We start from the raw sequence: 16842 nt of genomic DNA on the forward strand, positions 1-16842 counted from the left end.
CTGTGGGGACACTGGGGGGACACTGGGAGGGCACTGGGAGGGCACTGGGGGGACACTGGGAGCACTGGGGGACACTGGGGGGACACTGGGAGCACTGGGGGGACACTGGGAGGACACTGAGGGGACACTGGGGGGATACTGGGGAGCACTGGGGGACACTGGGGGGGACACTGTGGGGACACTGGGAGTACTGGGAGGACACTGGGGTGACACTGGGAGCACTGGGAGAGCCTCGAGCGCTGCGGCCGCCAGGGGGCGCTGGGGCGCGGCGTTTCGCGAGTCCTCCGCTCCGCCAGGGGCGCTACAGCGCAGGCGGGGCCGCTCGCGGCGCTCCTCTCCCTGGCTCCGCCCAGCCGCAAAGCGCGGCGCGGTGCCGCGACGGCGGTTGCGCTTGACGGCGGGCGCGTCGCGAAAGGCCGGTGAAGGACGGCGGCGGGCCCGTGAGGGGGGGGCGGCGGTGTCGGCGGCGCGACAGCGGCCGTGTCGCGACAGGCGCGCAGCCATGCCGTTCTGGGGCCTGCAGAAGCAGCTGGGCATCGATGTGGACAGCTGGCTGCTGCGGCAGAGCATGCCGCAGCCGCAGCGCCAGGCCGCGGCCTGCCACGCCTTCGAGCGCGAGTGGGTGGAGTGCGGGCACGGGCTGGGCCAGACCCGCGCCCGCCGCGAGTGTCAGCTCGAGTACGAGGATTTCATGGAGTGCATGAAGCGCACCAAGCTGGTGGGTGAGCGGGGGGAGCACCGCGGGGCCTTGGGGCGAGCGGGGGGCACGGGGGGCGCGGGGGTCTGGAGGGTCCTGACAAAGGGGGGACACCAGGTCCGGGCGCTCCAGGTGCTGGGTCAGGCTGGGGAGAGGGTGCAGAGGGTCCTGGGGAAGGTCTGGGGGCTCCAGCCCAGGGTGGGAGCGCTGCCTGGTCGTTCTCAGTGTGAGGAAGGGGTCTGGCCCCGCAGCAGCCGCTTCCCCGAGGGCTGCGGTGGCTGCAGGAGCCCGGAGCAGCTGTGGCTGCCCCATTCCTGCAAGCGTTCCATGGCAGGTTGGAGCAGCCTGGTTGGTGGAAGGTGTCCCTGCCCGTGGGGGTGGGGCTGGATGGGATTTTAGTTCCCTCCCAACCAAACCATTCCGTGTTTTGGGTCAGCCGGGCAGCGCGGAGCAGACCTTTGTCCCTGCCCCCAGCCCTTCTCCAGCAGCATCCACATCCAGGACAAAATCTTGGTCAGAAAATTGGGCTGGAAACCCAAATCTCATCGGTACACAACGTGTTACAACATCCTGAAAGCCTCAAAGTCTTTGAGAAGTGCCTCAAACTGGAGTGAGGAACCCCAGGGCAGGCTTAGTGTGGCTTCCACATCTATGGGGCTGCCAGGACCTGCCTTGGGGACCCCCTGAGGGATCCCTGAGCCCCCCTGTGTCCCTGCCAGGCTAAACGGCTCCGGACCATCCTGGAGCAGCGGGACAAGATGACCAAAGAAGGGAAGTACACACCCCCCCACATGGACGAGGACGAGCCCAGGCCGTGATTCCCACTGGAATTCCTCTTGGAAGAAACCCCACGGGGCAGGGGGCGGGGCCGTGCTGTGGCTGAAGGGGAACCCACCTCAGGTCGGGCATCGCTGGGGCAGTAAATATCCCTTTGGAATGTCTCCTTGGCTCTGTCTTGTCTTTTTTGGGGGGGAAACCAGCTCGTTTCCACATGGATTCGGAGTGGAAGTGGATGGATTCGGGATCTCTCCTGCCTTTTCGGTGTGTGGGAGGCAGATTTCCTCACTGGGGGCTTTGAAATCCCGTGTGCCAGCGGGATCCATGGAGTCCCTGGCATGGCCATGGGGTTTGTCCCTCCCCAAGGAGAGTTTTTCCTTCCATTTCCTCCAAATTCTCTCTGTTTTGGAGCAGCACTGAAGCAGGTGAGTCCCTGGAAGCTCTGTGCTTTAATCCCTGTTTTTTAATCCTGCTGCTGGTGGAGTTAATGCTGGATCTTTCATGCAGGTGGAGCCTGTGAGATTCCTGATCCTGGCAAATCCCCCTGCTGGGATGACAAAGGCTGAGCCCAGCGTGACCTCCGGGAGCAGGGATGTGACAGGAGGGACATTCCAGGCTCTCCTGGCTGGGACCCCTGCCCTGCCTGCTCCTGAGGCACGGGATCTCTCCTGGAGAAGAGTCTCATGGAGCCCTGACTCCTGGGATTGCTGTGCCCTTGGATACGAGGGATCATAGCTGGGTGCTGTGGTTTTGGGGCTCTGAGCCGTCCCAGGGTGTCCAGGGCAGGGATCTGAACCAGCAGAGCTCTGCTGTTTCCCCTTTGAGCAAAGTGCCCTGAAAAGGAGCACTTCCCTGGATTTCACTTCTCTCAGGAGCCATCCCAGCAGGGTTTGACCTTCTCCTGAGATTGCTGCTGCTCCTCATCCCTCAGCTCCCCCCAAAGCAGCCTTCCCAAGCACTGCCTGGAGGTTTCTCCCTTCCCCCAAGCCCAGATGGATCTGCTGCTCCAGCCCAGATGGATTCCCTTCGCTCCGGCTGACTCACGGCCGGGGCTGGAGCCACCGTTCTCCCTGGCAGGGGCAGGCACTGGGGGAGGGTGGCACTGGAGAGTTCCAAATTCCCGGTCTGGGTTCAAATCCACAGCCCAGGACTGGCTCTTCCCTGTGTCTGCCTTTGTTTGGCACTGCTGATCCACTGTGTTCTCTCTATTTTAGATAATTCCAGAAATAATGTCCTTTTCCAGAATCTTTTTCCATCAGTTTTTCTATTTTTCTCCTGTTTCCCGCCCATGGCAGCAGTAATTGACCCAAGAGCCCATCCTGGCTGGATCCTGGTGTGATTCCTGGCTGTCCTTGCAGTAAACGATGGGAGGCTGATAATCTTCAGGGGTTCTGTTGGGTGCTTTAAATATGAGAACTCTGGTGGTGATGAGCTTGAGCAGAGGAAAACCAACGTCAGGATATCGGTGCTCGATGGATCTCAGCATTCCAGCTGTAAGAGTGGGCAAGGGGGAGCTCTGAGGAGGGAAACACAGGGAAAATATGGGAGCCACATGAGGAAATGGGAATGGTTTCATGTGGAAAGGGACTGGGGAGGCTGCGGAGCTGCCAGAACAAATAAAGGATGGAAATGGAGCGGTGCCGTGGGAGACATCGGAGTTGTTTATCCCCAGTAAATTGTTATCCCGGGGGAATTTGGGGAGGAGGAGGAGTGAGGGAGAGGATGGGATGGGACTGTGTGGATGGGGGATGCAGGGACCCACATGGAGCATCCAGAAAGTGCTGAGCAGGGCCGAGCTACTCCAGGAGCTGATTCCTCACCAAACCGCAGCGCAGTTCCCCGGGTCAGTCCCTGGGCTTCACCCATGGATGGAAATTTGGGCAGCGGGGCCAGCCAGGAGGTCAAATCTTCATGAACCTCCGCACTTGCAATCGCTCATTATGGATGATGATTAATTATTATCAATTATCCTTCCCTTTCCCAAAGAGATGTGCACTCTGGAGGCACCGGGAATGCAGAGAAGGCTTTGGGAATGACTCTTCTGGTGGAGGCTTTGGCAGTCCTTACCTTGGTGGCATGACAACCTCCTCCCAAGCTGGATGTGACGGCTGGTGGCACTGGGAGCCATGCAGCAGCACGGGGAATTGCTGGTTTGGGAGAAGAAAAACCCCAACCAATGTTTTGATTGGGAAGGGTTGCTTTTCCAGGGAGAGGAGGGGGAAAAAACCAGGCTCAGCAAAAAGCCTGGCAGCTCGCTGGTGTGGAGAGTGACTCATCCCAACACCCCTGGCTCCCGAGTGGCTCTTTAGATCCGCTCAAAATCTAATTGCTCCGGCGTTATCGCGGCCAAGGGCGCGCGGGGAGCGGCCGGAGCCGGGAGGATCCATTTGCTGCAGTTAAAAGCTCTGTCAGGAATTTCAGCCAATAAAGGGAATAATCAAAGAGCTGATGAAAACGATCAAATTCATGGAGGGATAAAAACAACACCTCCCGGCTCTGCAGGGAGGAGAGCGAGGCTGAGGCTCTGGCTGAGCAGCAAGGATCGAAAATGGATCCGATGCTCCTGACCGAGTTCCCCTGGGCAAAGGGATTTGGAGCATCCTCAGTTCCACAGTGTGGTTCACCACGGAGCCCTGAACAGGATCCATTTCCAGCCTGTAGTAGTTCCAAATTTATATTTTGCTCTTTGCCTTTTTTGTCGCTTTTTTGGCATGGGGTGATGCCACGTCCCGGCTGGGTGGGAGGCACCGAGGCTGGGATGGGGTGGGAGATCTCCATGGGGAGCTGCTCCTGCCATCAACACGGCCTTGGCTGGGCAGGAGCTGGTGAGGGCAGAGCACCATCCCTCCTCCCAGCCCCTCATTCCCTTTTTCTACAACCCTGAACCCCCAGGAGTGGGAGCTGGGGTCTGGGGTTGGGGTGAGCCCCCCACCTCCTGCAGCTCCCACAGCCCTGGATGTGCCGTGCATCATCTGCAGAGGGGGAATAAACAACTCTCGGGAGATGAATAATTTATCAAAAGTTGAGGGAAAAGGCAGTTTTCAGCCCTGGCCTTGGGCAGAGGTTTTAATGAGGGAGAGGGGACACTTCTGGGGCAGAGCTGGGTCCTGCCTGATTTGCACCAGGAGACATTTCCCTGCATCCCTGTGGATGCCCAAGGTCTCGGCACTCCCAGGGGTCCCCAGGGTCCTGCTGAGCAGCGCAGGAGCAGGGAGATGAAATGATTCAGGGAGGACCTGCCTCCCCCTTCCTCCTGAAATAACGCTTCCCTGTCTCCACGTAGGCAAAACAACGCACGATCCTAACCCAGATTCGCAGCACAAATATTCCAGCACCTCCCGGCGCTGCGAGGGATTTCGGGAAGCGCGTTCCGGGTGTGAGATCCACGCAGGCTGGAACAGGCGCCGTCTCCCAGCCACCCGCGCTCCTCCGGGATTCAGCACGGCTGGAATGGGCTGGGAGAGCACCGTGAGGGAGGAGGCTGGAGCCCGGCTGGCGACACGGGGTGACAAAGGCACGCGTCACCCTGCAGCCGGCACCGGGCTTCCCGCAGGCGGCCGAGCCGTGAACCCTGGGTGGTGTCCCGAGGGCGAGCGGTGCCCGGTCACCACGGCTGGGAGCAGGGCTGACCGAGGGTGTCACAGCATCACCCCACGTGTGCCAGGGGCCGGGCTGGCCGCGGCCGGGCTCTCAGGGCCGGCAGCTCTGCAGACACGAGGCTGAGCCGCCCAACCCGTCCGGGAGCTTTGGGAATGGCGCTGCGGCAGCGTCTGGCTCTCCAGGGCTTCCCTCCTCCCAGCGCGTCTGGGGCCGCGGGCTCTGCTGGGATGAGCCTTCCCTGCTCCACAGCTCTCACGGGGTTTGGGGTCCCTCGTAATGGTGGGGAACCACAGCCCCTCCCCGACTTGAGTGCATTTATCCATCAGTGTCCAGTACGGACCCTGCAAGGGTGAGGGACTTGCACAGAAAGCAGCGTCAGGGTGGCAGGGCTGGCACCACGGTGATGGGCCTGTCACTGTCGCCTGTCATTGGGGTGGCGGGACTGGTGCCAGCCCACAAGCGCACCCTTTTCCAGTACACCCCTTCAGGCTGCCCCAGTTCTGCAGCACCAGTCTGGCCTGGCTGCAGCACATGAGGGTTCCCGGGTCCCCGGAACCTCCCAGCCTCATTCCCAGCTGGAGCTCGTGTCTTCGAGGCCTTGTCCCTGCATCTGTGGGGTCACCCCACGGGTGCATCCGCACCCGGGCGGGTTTTGGCCAAGTGCTTCCTCCCCATCCCTGGACCCGACCGGGCAGGGCCGCAGGGCAACACGTGCTCCTCTCCAGCCACGTCCCAAAGCGTCCACGAGCGGGTGTCACCACACCCCACGCCGTGTGTCCTCCACCGCGTCCCACCCCCTCGCTGCGAGTACTCAGGAAAACAGGCACCGGGAAGCAGAGGTGTTGGGATGAGATCTGAAAACCGGCGGGGGAGAGATGCCCACGGGGCACTCGGGTGCGCCGAGACCCCGGGGGGACTGGGGCGCCGGGCTTGGCCGGGCCGCGTGCGGCGCCGCGGGAGCAGCCGCGCTGGCCCGGGGCCGTGGCACGGAGCTGCTGCTGCTCGTTGGACGCCGCCGTCGGTGCGGGGCGGCTGGATCTGCCGTCAGCCGGAGCGGTTTATCCTGCTTCACTCCTGCCAGGCGGCTGGGGCTGTCCTGCAGCTCCGCCACCCCTTCGGGCTGCTCCTGGTGTCCCTGCCCGCGCCGCGGCTGGCGCTGGGACACGTTCGGCTGCGGCTGGGATGCCCGGCTGCCCCGCAGGTGAGGACCTGGGCAGCTCACGGCACTCCCAGACCTTGCCGTGCCTGTCCCCCGCACCCTGCTCGTGTCCCCCGCGATGTGCTGCGGCTGCTGGCCCCGGTCCCCGATCGATGGGGTGCTCTAATTACCCGGGGCCTGGGGGGATCCGGAGGATGAGGATGGAAGGGGGATGCTGGGAGGATGCCGGGGGGGCTCTGTAGGGTGTGGGGAGCTGTTGGCTGGTTTGGGGGGACCCCCTGTGCAATGGGGGTGCAGGGTGGAGCGGGGCAGCAGGCGCTGGGGTGCCCTGAGGAGCACGGGCAGGTTGGGGGGGCGCAGGGTGGGAGCCCCGAGGGGATTGCCCGGGGCAGGCCCGGGGGTGCCCGGGGTGGAGGTGCCGGTTGTGCCGGCGCAGGGGCGGGCGGCGGGGCCGGTCCCGGGGCTGCGCGGGGCGGGAGGCGGCCGGGACCCCCCCCGCCGCTCCCCGCCGCCCGGTGGGCAGGGCCGGGCCGGGCCGGGGGAGGCGCCGCGGCGGCGGGAGCGCACGGCGGGGCCGGGCCGGCACCGGAGCGCCGCGTCCTGCCCGCGCCGAGTCGGAACCGGAGCGCCGGCGCAGGGTGAGCCGGGCCGGGGGTTGCGCACCGGGGAGGGACCGGGGAAGGGCGGCGGATGGAGCGGGGATGGGCCGGGGATGGAGCGGGGAAGCGCCGGGGATGGAGCGGGAAAGCGCAGGGTCTGAGCGGGGGATGAGCGGGGGATGAAGCGGGAAGGGCAGGACACAGGGATGCAGCGGGGATGGAGCGCGGAAGGGCGGCGGGTGGCGATGGGGATGGACCCAGGAAAGGGGGGCAGCAGCCGCCGGGGCCGGGCTGGAACTGCGGACACCGGCGGGTGCCGGGGGGAGGGGGGGAGGTAGGACCAGGTGGGAGCAGGACTCGGGGGGGCCACAGCGGCCCCGAGTGCCCCCGCAGAGCCGTGCCCGCACCCCCGCTGCCTCCCGCACCTGCTGCCCCCCCGCCCGAGCCGCAAAGCCGGGTCCAGCCCCCGCAGCCCCCGGCTCTGCCTCTGCCTGGGCTCCGAACTGCCCCGCAGCCCCCCCAGCCACACGCCCTGGGTCCCCCAAAAGCAGGGCGCGGGCTGAGCCCCTCGGGGCTGCCGGGGGAGCCGCGGTTTTGGGCCGCGATTCATTTTTTCGCAGCTTTTCAATGGGGGGTGAATGACTCATGGAATCCTTTCTCCGTTTCTTTCAATGTTTTTTTGGGTCTCTTTGTTCCTGTTTTGCTGATTAAATGATGGGAATAAGGAAAGGCTCGGCGTGATGGAGGCGGCTCCTGCGCCGCGGCACATCGGTTGTAGGAGTCTCAGGCATTTTTCCTGGCCATGCTAGAGGACACAATAAGATTTATTTTAAATATGTCTCATGCAAGGTGCTTATTTGCCCAGCGTGTGTACGCAGCACAGCTCACTCCCGGCGTGCTCCAGAAAGCCCTACCATCTTCCCCTGCCATGATTAATAGGATTTTTAAAGCCGTCCCCGTTCTCAGAGGGGAAAAACCTGCAGGTACAAAGGGCAGAGCCGAGCTGATGCTCCTTCTTGTACTGAGCACAAAGAAATCGAGCCCAAAAGGTTGGACTTGGCTTTGTGGGAGTGAGCTGGAGGATGCCGGTGTGAGCTTTGCTGGTAGAGGAACAGCCGTGCCACTGTCCCCACCCCTGGGAATGCCAGCAAGGGGGGAACTAAGGCAGCCTTTAGAACCTCCAGGAGGGCTGATTCACCTGGCTGAGAGAGCAGAGACATCTATGGTGGATGATCCCTTCTCCACCACCCCCAGCACCTGTGGCGGGGAGGGCCCCGCGGCTGCTGGCCCGGTGTCACGCGCTGTTTGCTCCTTCTCCAGGGTGCTGCTGCCTGCGGGGACGTCCTGCCCGCCCTCCTGCCCGTGGCCTGGGCCATGTCGTCCTCCGACGAGGAGACCCTCAGCGAGCGCTCGTGCCGGAGCGAGCGGTCGTGCCGGAGCGAGCGCTCCTACCGCAGCGAGCGCTCGGGCAGCCTCTCCCCCTGCCCCCCCGGGGACACCTTGCCCTGGAATTTACCCCTCCATGAGCAGAGGAAGAGGAAGAGCCAGGATTCGGTGCTGGACCCGGCCGAGAGGGCTGTCGTCAGGGTCGCAGGTAAGGCAGCACCTTGTTGGTCCCCCCCCGGGGATTCTCTGCGCTCCCCCGCGGTGGCTGAGATGCTCTTGGGGTCATCCCGGTACCCCACTGCTCCTCAGGGAGCCTGGGGATGGATGGGGAGAGGAGGGGAGGGATGGATGTGGCTTTGGTGGCTGAGGACCAGGGTGGTGGCTTGTGTCTGCCGTGGCTTTGTCCACTCCAGGCTCGCCCGGGCAGTTCATACCCTCAGCACCGGGGTTAAGGGATGACTGGGCACCTCCAGCTTTCGGGTTGGGTGCCATTAAAATGCTTAATTAAGGACCGAATGGCTCCTTGGTGCAACAACGCCCTTGGCTGAACTCCGGGGAGGAATTTGCCCGGGGAGGTTTGGGATTCCCCGCCCGGGTGATGGAGCTGGGGCTGCTCCTTTGTGGCGCCCATCAGCAGCTCCATGGCTGTGGTCATTGGGACATGCTGGTGTCCCCGTGTGGAGGGGACACTGCCCCGTGTGTCCCTTTGCCTGCTGTGCTGCTGACCCAGTCACAGCTCGGGGGAAGGAACAGGGGCGGGAAGCAGAAACAAAGACAGGGATGGACCCACCTTGGCCGATGGCTCCTTCTCCAAGCGCCGGCTCAGAGGGGTGGTGGGGACCCCGCTCCGGGATGGCCGGGGAGGGAGGATGGGGGAATTAGCTCAGGGCGGTGGCTCCAGGCACCAGAGCCAGGATTTGGTTCTTCACTGGGGCCAAACGGCCACCAAGGGCTTTGATCTGCGTCTGCCAGGGTCTGTCCACATCTCCCGGCACTCTGGGCGCCTTTGATCTGCCCCTGCTGGAGCAAACGGGGAGTTGGGGATTCGGGGCTGTGCTGAGGGACCCCCGCGGAGCCCTGGCCTGGCTGTCCCTGGCTGTTGCTCCAAGAGAAACCCGGGGCTGGGCTTTAATCTCACTGGTGGGGTGGGCACAAGGGTGGCTGAGGCGTCCACTCTGCCCAGCCCCCAGTCGATGACTGAACCAGCCCAAGTGCTGTGGGGACACAAACTGGGAGCACTGGGGAGCGGGGACAGCACCTGGCACAGGGGCAGGTGCCACCAGGCCAGGGGTGGCCGTGGGTGCTGCTCCCTCCCTGCCTGCCCCATGGCACGGGGCTGCGTGTGGATCCGGCCGTGCCGCGGTGCTGCTGTGCCATCCCGGGAATCTTGGGGCTGGAAGAACCAGTTGATTCAAATGATGGTTCTTGAGAATGCACCGTCTGGGGCTGGGATAGGCAAATGTGCAGGGTGCGGCTGGCCCTGCCCCAAATCCCAAATCCCTGGGGCTGGGAGGTGAGGGGTACCAGGATCCCGCCATATCCACCACTTTCTCATGGACCCCAAATCCCCATCCTCCCACACCCCAGGGATGGATCCTGCCAAGGCCCGGCCATTCCCCAGCTCCGTTCCTGCCCAGGATGCCGAGTGCTTGTTGTCACTCCGGCTGTATCCAGGCCGTGATGAAAGGCAGGGGGATGTCACAAAATTCGGTCTCATGCAGATTCCCCATTAAAAATAACTTGGGAGGTGCAGTGAGACAGTGCTGAGCTGGGGAAAAAAAAAAAAAGAAGAGTTTGGAGACAGTTTTGTGTCACCAAGTTTGAAAATGAGCTGAAATATTGATTGGGATCCTTGCATTATTCAGCAGGAATGTCTGTGGGGCGCTGGCCGCCCCAGTGCCTCTTCCCACTGGGATCAGGCTTGGCACCAGGGATGGTGGCCTGAGGAATGTGCCCTGGGGCAGCTGGCACCTCTCAGTGTGCCCGGGGAGGGGGATGGGGCTTTGGCTTCTTGGGATCCCCAGGAAGGGGCACCAGGGCCTGGGGACTGAGCTGAGCATCATTTGGGGTTGGGGAGCCCCATCCTGTACCCACCACAGATCCGGCAGAGGTGACACAGGAGTGGCACCTCAGTGACCTCAGTGGTTTTGGGGGGACACAGGGATCTGGGGGGCTCTTGCCTCTCACTGTCCATGGGGCCCAGCAGTCTCTGCATCCCTTCTGGCCATCAGAGCCAAGGAAAGGAGGGCACAGCCGTGCCCAGGGAGGGCTTTGCGGGGGGCTGGGACACGCTGGCCCAGGTCCCCAGGCAGCTCTGGAGCCGTTCCCTGCTTTTCTGGCATCTCCTTGGAAAGCAGCGCTGGGAGGGGAGGGGAGAGCAGGACGTGGAGGGTCAGAGTCCGACCCTTGGCCCTGCCTTGCTCTGTCTCACTCCAGGCGCTTGGCAGAGGGTGAGGGTGGGCGGGGGGTGCCGCTTTTGGGGGAAAAAAAGAGCTCTTTCATCCTAAATCCGTTTGCACCCGGTGCTGCCAGGGCTGTGCTGGGGCGCTGCTGGGGCGGGGGGGACTCCGGGGTGCCAGGGGTGAGCGGACAGGGGTGATGGACGAGGCGTCGCGGGGGCTTTCCAAGGGCTCTTTGAAAAGGTTCCTGGGAGTCCTTTGTCACCCGGGCGCGTCACCCGCGCCGCTGGCAGAGCCAGCGCTGGCTGCGGGAGGGAGCTGTGCTTCATCCTCGGGGACATGGGAACAAACCCCCTTGTTCTCCGCTGCCTTGGGAGCAGCAGAGCCGCCGGCTCGCGGGGCCGGGGCAGGTTCCGAGCAGCATTCCCGCTGCCCGGGGAGGAATCGCGGCGTGCCAGCTGGCCGGCACAAATTTCCCTTTGCCTGGGAACGCGTTTTTGGGTCAGAGGGATGTGGTGAGAGCGGGCACCTCTGCAGGGCTCCGTGCGGGGCGGCTCCGTGGGCACAGCCGGGGGGGCTGCACCCCTGTGGTCATTCCCGGGGGATTCTCTGGCCATTCCCAGTGGGATGCTCCGCTGAGGATGCCTGCCCGGCCCTGGCACCGCTGGGCACAAAGGCCCTGCCACGAGGTCGCCGCAATCGAATCCCTCCTCCCCATGGAGGCTCTGCCGGGGATGCAGCCGGGCACGGGCGCTCTGTGCCACGTTAATTACTTTTCCTAATTAAGGCGCCACGCTGAAAGGGAGATGCCTCCAAAGCCGGGGTGAGGGGAGTGATTTGTGTAACCCCACCCCAGGCCGGGGGCTGCGGGAGGAGGAGGAGGAGGAGGAAGATGGGGGTGCTGCCCGTGGTCCCTCTTCATTCCCCGGAGAGATTTGGGGTACAGCCACTCCCCCCCGAGGGGGCTCGGGGGTCCCTGGGTGACAGTGGGGACACACAGGGTGTTTGCCTGAGCGGGATGGGGCTTTTCTCGTTGCCATGGTTACCCAGCCGGGCCCTCCAGTTGCCATGGGAACGGCGCATCGGGGTGAAAAAGCAACATCTTGAGATGGCCAAAAAACGGCCGGGATTTGCCCCAGCGGGGAGGGGCTGGGTCCGGCGGGGGTCGCGGCGAGGCGGTGGCCTGTGGGGTCAGCGGGGGCTGCGTGGGTGCTGGGGGGACTGGGGTGTCCCCTGGCCTGGGGACAGCCACCCTCGTGCCCCTGGAAGGGCAGTTTCCATGGGAGGTTTTGCTCCGTCAGCTCGGCTGGGATTTGGGGGGGGGGGGGGGGGGGGCGGGGGCTGAGTGGGCTTTCTGGGGATATGGGGGTGCCAGGCAGGTTCGGCTCTGAACCCCCATTTCCCCGTTTGTCTCTGCCCCACTGCTCCCCTTGGTGGGGTCTTTCCATCCCCTCTGAAGTCCCCCAGGTGAGTCTCAGGGTCCCCTTTTTCATGCCCATTGCTCACCAGGTGATGCTGAGGGCCCCCCATTCCCCCCCAGCCCCTCCAGGCAGTCCCGGGGGTCTGGTCCTCCCTGGTCAGAGCTTCCAGCCAGGATCCCAGCCCGGGGGATGCCCACGGGCCTGGCAGCCCCCCCAGTCTCTCCCATGCTGGAAGCAGGGGGGGGGGGAGCAGCAGGACCCCTGTCCTTGGGGCAGCTGAGGTGGTGCACTGGGATCTACTGGGATGTGATGGGATGCACTGGGATCTACTGGGATCTACTGGGATGAACTCCCTGGGCTCACTGGGATGCACTGGGGGTCTCTGGGTGACAGCATGGCACTGGGAGGTCACGGCATCACACGTGGCCCTGCCGAGCAGGGTCGTTCCCCCCCTCCCAAGGTGTCACCCCTGGTGTCAGTGCCGCTGTCACCCCTCGGTGTCACCCCCTGGTGTCACTGTCTGCGTCAGTCACTCCCCGGTGTTATCCACGATGTCACTCCCAGTGTCACCCCCTGGTGTCGTTCCCGGTATGACACCCATTGTCACCCCCGGTGCTACCCATTGTCCCCCCCGGTGTCACCCCCTGTGTCACGGCGGTGTCCCCCCCCGTGTCACCCCGGTGTCACCTCCGGTGTCCCCCCGTGTCCTCCCCGTGTCCCCCCTGTGTCCCCCCAGTGTCCCCCCCCCGTGTCCCCCCTGTGTCCCCCCGTGTCACCCCCGTGGGCCCCCTCGGTGTCCCCCTGGTATCACCCCCGTTTTCCCCCCAGTGTCACCCCGGTGTCCCCCCCGGTGTCACCCCCTGTGTCACCCCCGTGTCACCCCAGTGTCACCCCGGTGTCACCCCCAGTGTCCCCCCCGGTGTCACCCCCTGTGTCACCCCCGTGTCACCCCAGTGTCACCCCGGTGTCCCCCCCGGTGTCACCCCCTGTGTCACCCCCTGTGTCACCCCCGTGTCACCCCCTGTGTCACCCCCTGTGTCACCCCCGTGTCACCCCGGTGTCCCCCCCGGTGTCACCCCCTGTGTCACCCCCGTGTCCCCCCGTGTCCCCCCGCCCCTCCCGCCCGGTGTTGCCCCGAGTGGCCGCGAGAGGTCGCGGCGGGGCCGGGGCGCGCTCCGGGGGGCGGGGCCTCCTCGGGGTGTGGCCTCAGCAGGGGGCGGAGCAAACGCGGCCCGATGGGCGGGGCCACCGAATCAGGCGGGCTCTGGGCGTGTCCCCATCATGGGCGTTTCCAGGGGGGGCGTGTCCCACCCATGGGCGTGTCCCACCCATGGGCGTGTCCCCATCCGTGGGCGTGTCCCCATCCGTGGGCGTGTCCCCATCCGTGGGCGTGTCCCCACCCATGGGCGTGTCCCCACCCGTGGGCGGATCCCGGGGGCCACGGGTGGGTCTGGGGGCGTCTCCCTGTCGGTGGGCACGACCCCAGGGCGTGTCCCCTCGGTGGGCGTGTCCCGGGACAATGGGCGTGCCCCGGGGGCGTGTCCCGTGTCCGCGGGCGGGTCCCGGTGTCTCTGGGCTGGTCCTGGTGTCTCTGGGCGGGTCCCGGTGGCTCTGGGCTGGTCCTGGTGTCTCTGGGCGGGTCCCGGTGTCTCTGGGCTGGTCCTGGTGTCTCTGGGCGGGTCCCGGTGGCTCTGGGCTGGTCCTGGTGTCTCTGGGCGGGTCCCGGTGTCTCTGGGCGGATCCTGGTGTCTCTGGGCGGGTCCTGGTGGCTCTGGGCGGGGCCCGGTGGCTCTGGGCGGATCCCGGTGTCTCTGGGCGGGTCCTGGTGGCGATGGGCGGGTCCCGGTGTCTCTGGGCGGGGCCCGGTGGCGCTGGGCGGTCCCGGTGGCTCTGGGCGGGGCCCGGTGGCTCTGGGCGGATCCCGGTGTCTCTGGGCGGGTCTCGGTGGCGATGGGCGGGTCCTGGTGGCGATGGGCGGGTCCCGGTGTCTCTGGGCGGGTCCTGGTGGCGCTGGGCGGTCCCGGTGGCGCTGGGCGGGCCCCGGGGCGGGCCGGTCCCGGGCGCGGCGCGGCGGAAGCGGCCCCGGCACAGACGGGCCCTGGCCGCGCCGCCGGCAGCTGCGCCCAGCCCGGGCACAAAGGCCGCCATGGCCGGGTACGTGCCGGGGCTGCTCCCGGCCAACCGCAGCCAGGAGAAGGAGTTCGTGCAGGCCTACGAGGACGTGCTGGAGCGCTACAAAGGTACCGCGCCCGCCGGGGCCCGCGGCCGGGCCTGGAGCGCGCCGGGGCCGCCCCGCTGGGCTCAGCCGGCGCCGTCCCGGAGCCTTCCCGGAGTCTTCCCGGAGCCTTTCCGGTGCCTTCCCGGTGTATTCCCGGTGTTTTCTCGGTGCCCACGGCCGGAGCGCTGGAGGCGGCCCCGGGCGCGCTGCGGGGTGGGATGCTCGGGGGCAGCATCCTCGGTGTCCTGGTCCGAGTGTCCCCAGCGTGGGGACAGCGTCCGAGCGTCCCAGGTGTCCCCCTGCGTGGGGTTCCTGCGTGGGCTGTCTGGGGGCGCAGCGTCCCTGCGTGGGGTTCCTGGGTGCCGCGTCTCCTGCGTGGGCTGCCCGTGGGCTCCGCGTCCCCGCGTGGGGTGCCCGAGGGATGAGCGCCGCTGCTGTCCCCAGCGTGGGGTGTCTGGGGTTCCTGCGTGGGCTCCCTGCGTGAGCTTCCCACGCCCCCCGCTTGGCTTTCCCAGAGTTTTGGGGTCCCTGCGTCCCTTCCGTGGGGTGCCCAGCATCCCGCCCGGGCACCCCGCCGCTCGGAGCAGCACGACATCCGTCACCCCTGTGCCCTCACCCGCGGTGGCACAAGGGCTGTGGGGGCCCATCCGTGTCCCCACAGCCCCCCCACGCCACCGGGGTCGCTCCCCGAGCCGCAGCCGGGCAGGGATGAGGGGCCAAGGTGCTGCTGAGGCCGGTGCCGGTACCGGCAGTGAGTGTGCAGTTTTGATGTCAGCGGCTCATCCCCGGCAGCTGTGTGCGTTCCCATTCTTCTGCTTGTTATTATTATTTTTCTTTCTTCCTCCCCGCTGCAGCGCTAGGCTTGTCCTGGAGCCCAGATTCCAGCCCCACAGGGCTCCCAGTGCTCCGTTTGATAAGTTTAGCAGCCAAGTCTCTTTAAAATGCGAATGGCCGGGCTGAGAGGAGCCAGGCGCTCGCAGCGCCTGTTTCCTTTTCCTTTCTGCCTGGAATAATGGATTCCCTGGCTCCCTGATCCAGGGGGTGCCACTCAAACATCCCAGAGGTGGGAGAGACGCGCAGCCTCCGCAGGGAGCAGGGCATAAAACCTCGTCGGGCGCCTTGGAAAGGCGCTGGGAAACGTGACTTGGGCTTGTCCAAGTACCCAGCAAACTTTTTTATTACTGAAAAGCTGCTTTGATGTAGCTGGGTTCAGCGTGGAGACGCGGGTGCCAGTGCTGGCGTGGAAGGAGCTGCTGTTTGCTTCGTTCCGAACAAGAAATGGGAATTCCAGGGCCTGTAGCACACTTGGTCCAGCTGGAGCACCCCTGGCACCTTGGGCTCCCTTTGCCCGCTCCGTGCTCTGGGTGTTGGTGCCTTCCATGAGCAATTGGCTCCTTCTGGGGAGGAGTTTTTCTAGGGAATACCTGATTTTTGAGCTGGGATGTGTTAGGAAGGTGGTGCTAACTTGGAAATAGCCTGCTGGGTGTTGTTGGAGCTTGTTTGTGGTGTAGGGGAAATGAGTGCTTATGCTCCAGAAAAGCTTCCCTTTGCCTTTGACCCCTTCCCAGCTCCCCACCCCTCCTGGGGCATCCCAGCAACGCTGCAAGGGCTGAGTGGGAGCCCCAGTTGGGGTTGTTTGGCTCCGAGTTGGAGGCTGTGTTGTCTCTTCCCTGTTATCCCCTACTGCAGCTCCCGTGAACCGTTTGGTTTTTCCTGTCCAGAACAAGTTTTCCACTGGCTCATCCCCTCCCCCTCTTAATCCTGCAAAAAAGGAGAGTTTTCACTGAAATGTGACTGCTGAGGGCCGAGTGGGGGTGAGACCCGTGGCGTTGGCGGCCGGCTTGTGGTGGCCACCCCTGACCTGCTACATCCAGGACTGGCTGCAAGGAGGGCAAGAAGAGGGCAAGGAGGACACTTGGCACTGCCAGAGCGGGGATTGCAAATGCATTTCTTTTAGACAGCACCACTAAACACCCTAAAAAATCCCAATTTGAGCAGTGAGGCCTCTGCTGTTGCACGAGCTGCGACGGGTCTGGAGACGAGGAGAGCGGCGACACGGGAAGGGTCCCGGAGCTGCGAGTCCTGATTTTCCCTGGTGAGCAGGAGTGATCCAGCTGGCAGATCCCCGTGATTCTTTTCTTTCTGAGAACACCCACCCTTGGCAGCGGGGTGCCGGGGAGCTGTGCCGCAGCGCTGCGGCGCCGGGGCTCGCCGGGATGCTCCCGATCCCGGGGGAGGACGTTTGCATCAGCGCTGCGGGGGCACCCACCTGCTGTGCTGGGTGGCTTGAACCAGAGGATGGGGCTAAAAGTGGGGATTTTGGGGGTGGTGACTCCGGTGCTGCCTCAGCGCTTCCCTGGCTCTCTCACTTCCTTCAGCTGTTGGTGTTCTCGGGGTTGTCCTGTCTGGGAAGAGCCCCACACCTGCAGCAGGAGGTCCCCAATGCCATGACCTTCACCAGTCTGGCCCAGTTGCAAGCCAGCAGGCCAGTTCCCCGCGGGGAGCCGGCCACGGGGCGGTTTCCAGCCCCTCTTGCCTCGTGCCTGGATCACGGTGCCGCAGCACATGCTGGGACCTGCTGCTGCG

General features: G+C 64.9%; 2 protein-coding genes across 11 annotated transcripts in view; both read left to right on the forward strand.

The window, feature by feature from the left end:
• The first annotated feature begins 388 nt into the window (after window positions 1-388).
• On the forward strand, window positions 389-1638 carry NDUFS5 (NADH:ubiquinone oxidoreductase subunit S5). Its single transcript, XM_048327363.1, has 2 exons — window positions 389-718; window positions 1417-1638. The coding sequence occupies exons 1-2, from the start codon at window positions 503-505 to the stop codon at window positions 1513-1515; spliced, it is 315 nt and encodes a 104-aa protein (XP_048183320.1). The 5' UTR covers window positions 389-502; the 3' UTR covers window positions 1516-1638.
• A 5177-nt stretch (window positions 1639-6815) lies between these two features.
• Window positions 6816-16842, forward strand: part of MACF1 (microtubule actin crosslinking factor 1) — a 139846-nt gene continuing 129819 nt past the window's right edge. For 7 of the 10 annotated variants that reach the window (XM_048326803.1, XM_048326804.1, XM_048326817.1 and 4 more), the window contains exons 1-2: window positions 6816-6871; window positions 8153-8426. In XM_048326803.1, coding sequence (XP_048182760.1) covers window positions 8207-8426 — 220 coding nt within the window. In that variant the 5' untranslated portion in view covers window positions 6816-6871; window positions 8153-8206. Of the gene's footprint in view, window positions 6872-8152; window positions 8427-14125; window positions 14279-16842 lie in introns of those variants that run through there. The other 3 variants (XM_048326816.1, XM_048326813.1, XM_048326809.1) reach the window with 3 other exon arrangements.

The sequence above is a fragment of the Corvus hawaiiensis genome, chromosome 23, assembly GCF_020740725.1.
Source record: "Corvus hawaiiensis isolate bCorHaw1 chromosome 23, bCorHaw1.pri.cur, whole genome shotgun sequence".
NCBI classification, from domain to species: domain Eukaryota; kingdom Metazoa; phylum Chordata; class Aves; order Passeriformes; family Corvidae; genus Corvus; species Corvus hawaiiensis.

What these genes read in the sequence shown, in the direction of transcription:
- NDUFS5 (XM_048327363.1), top strand. Translation starts at nt 503, where the DNA reads ATGCCGTTCTGGGGCCTGCAGAAGCAGCTGGGCATCGATGTGGACAGC. An exon ending in GCATGAAGCGCACCAAGCTG is followed by an intron (nt 719 to 1,416) that starts GTGGGTGAGCGG and finishes TGTCCCTGCCAG; the next exon opens with GCTAAACGGCTCCGGACCAT.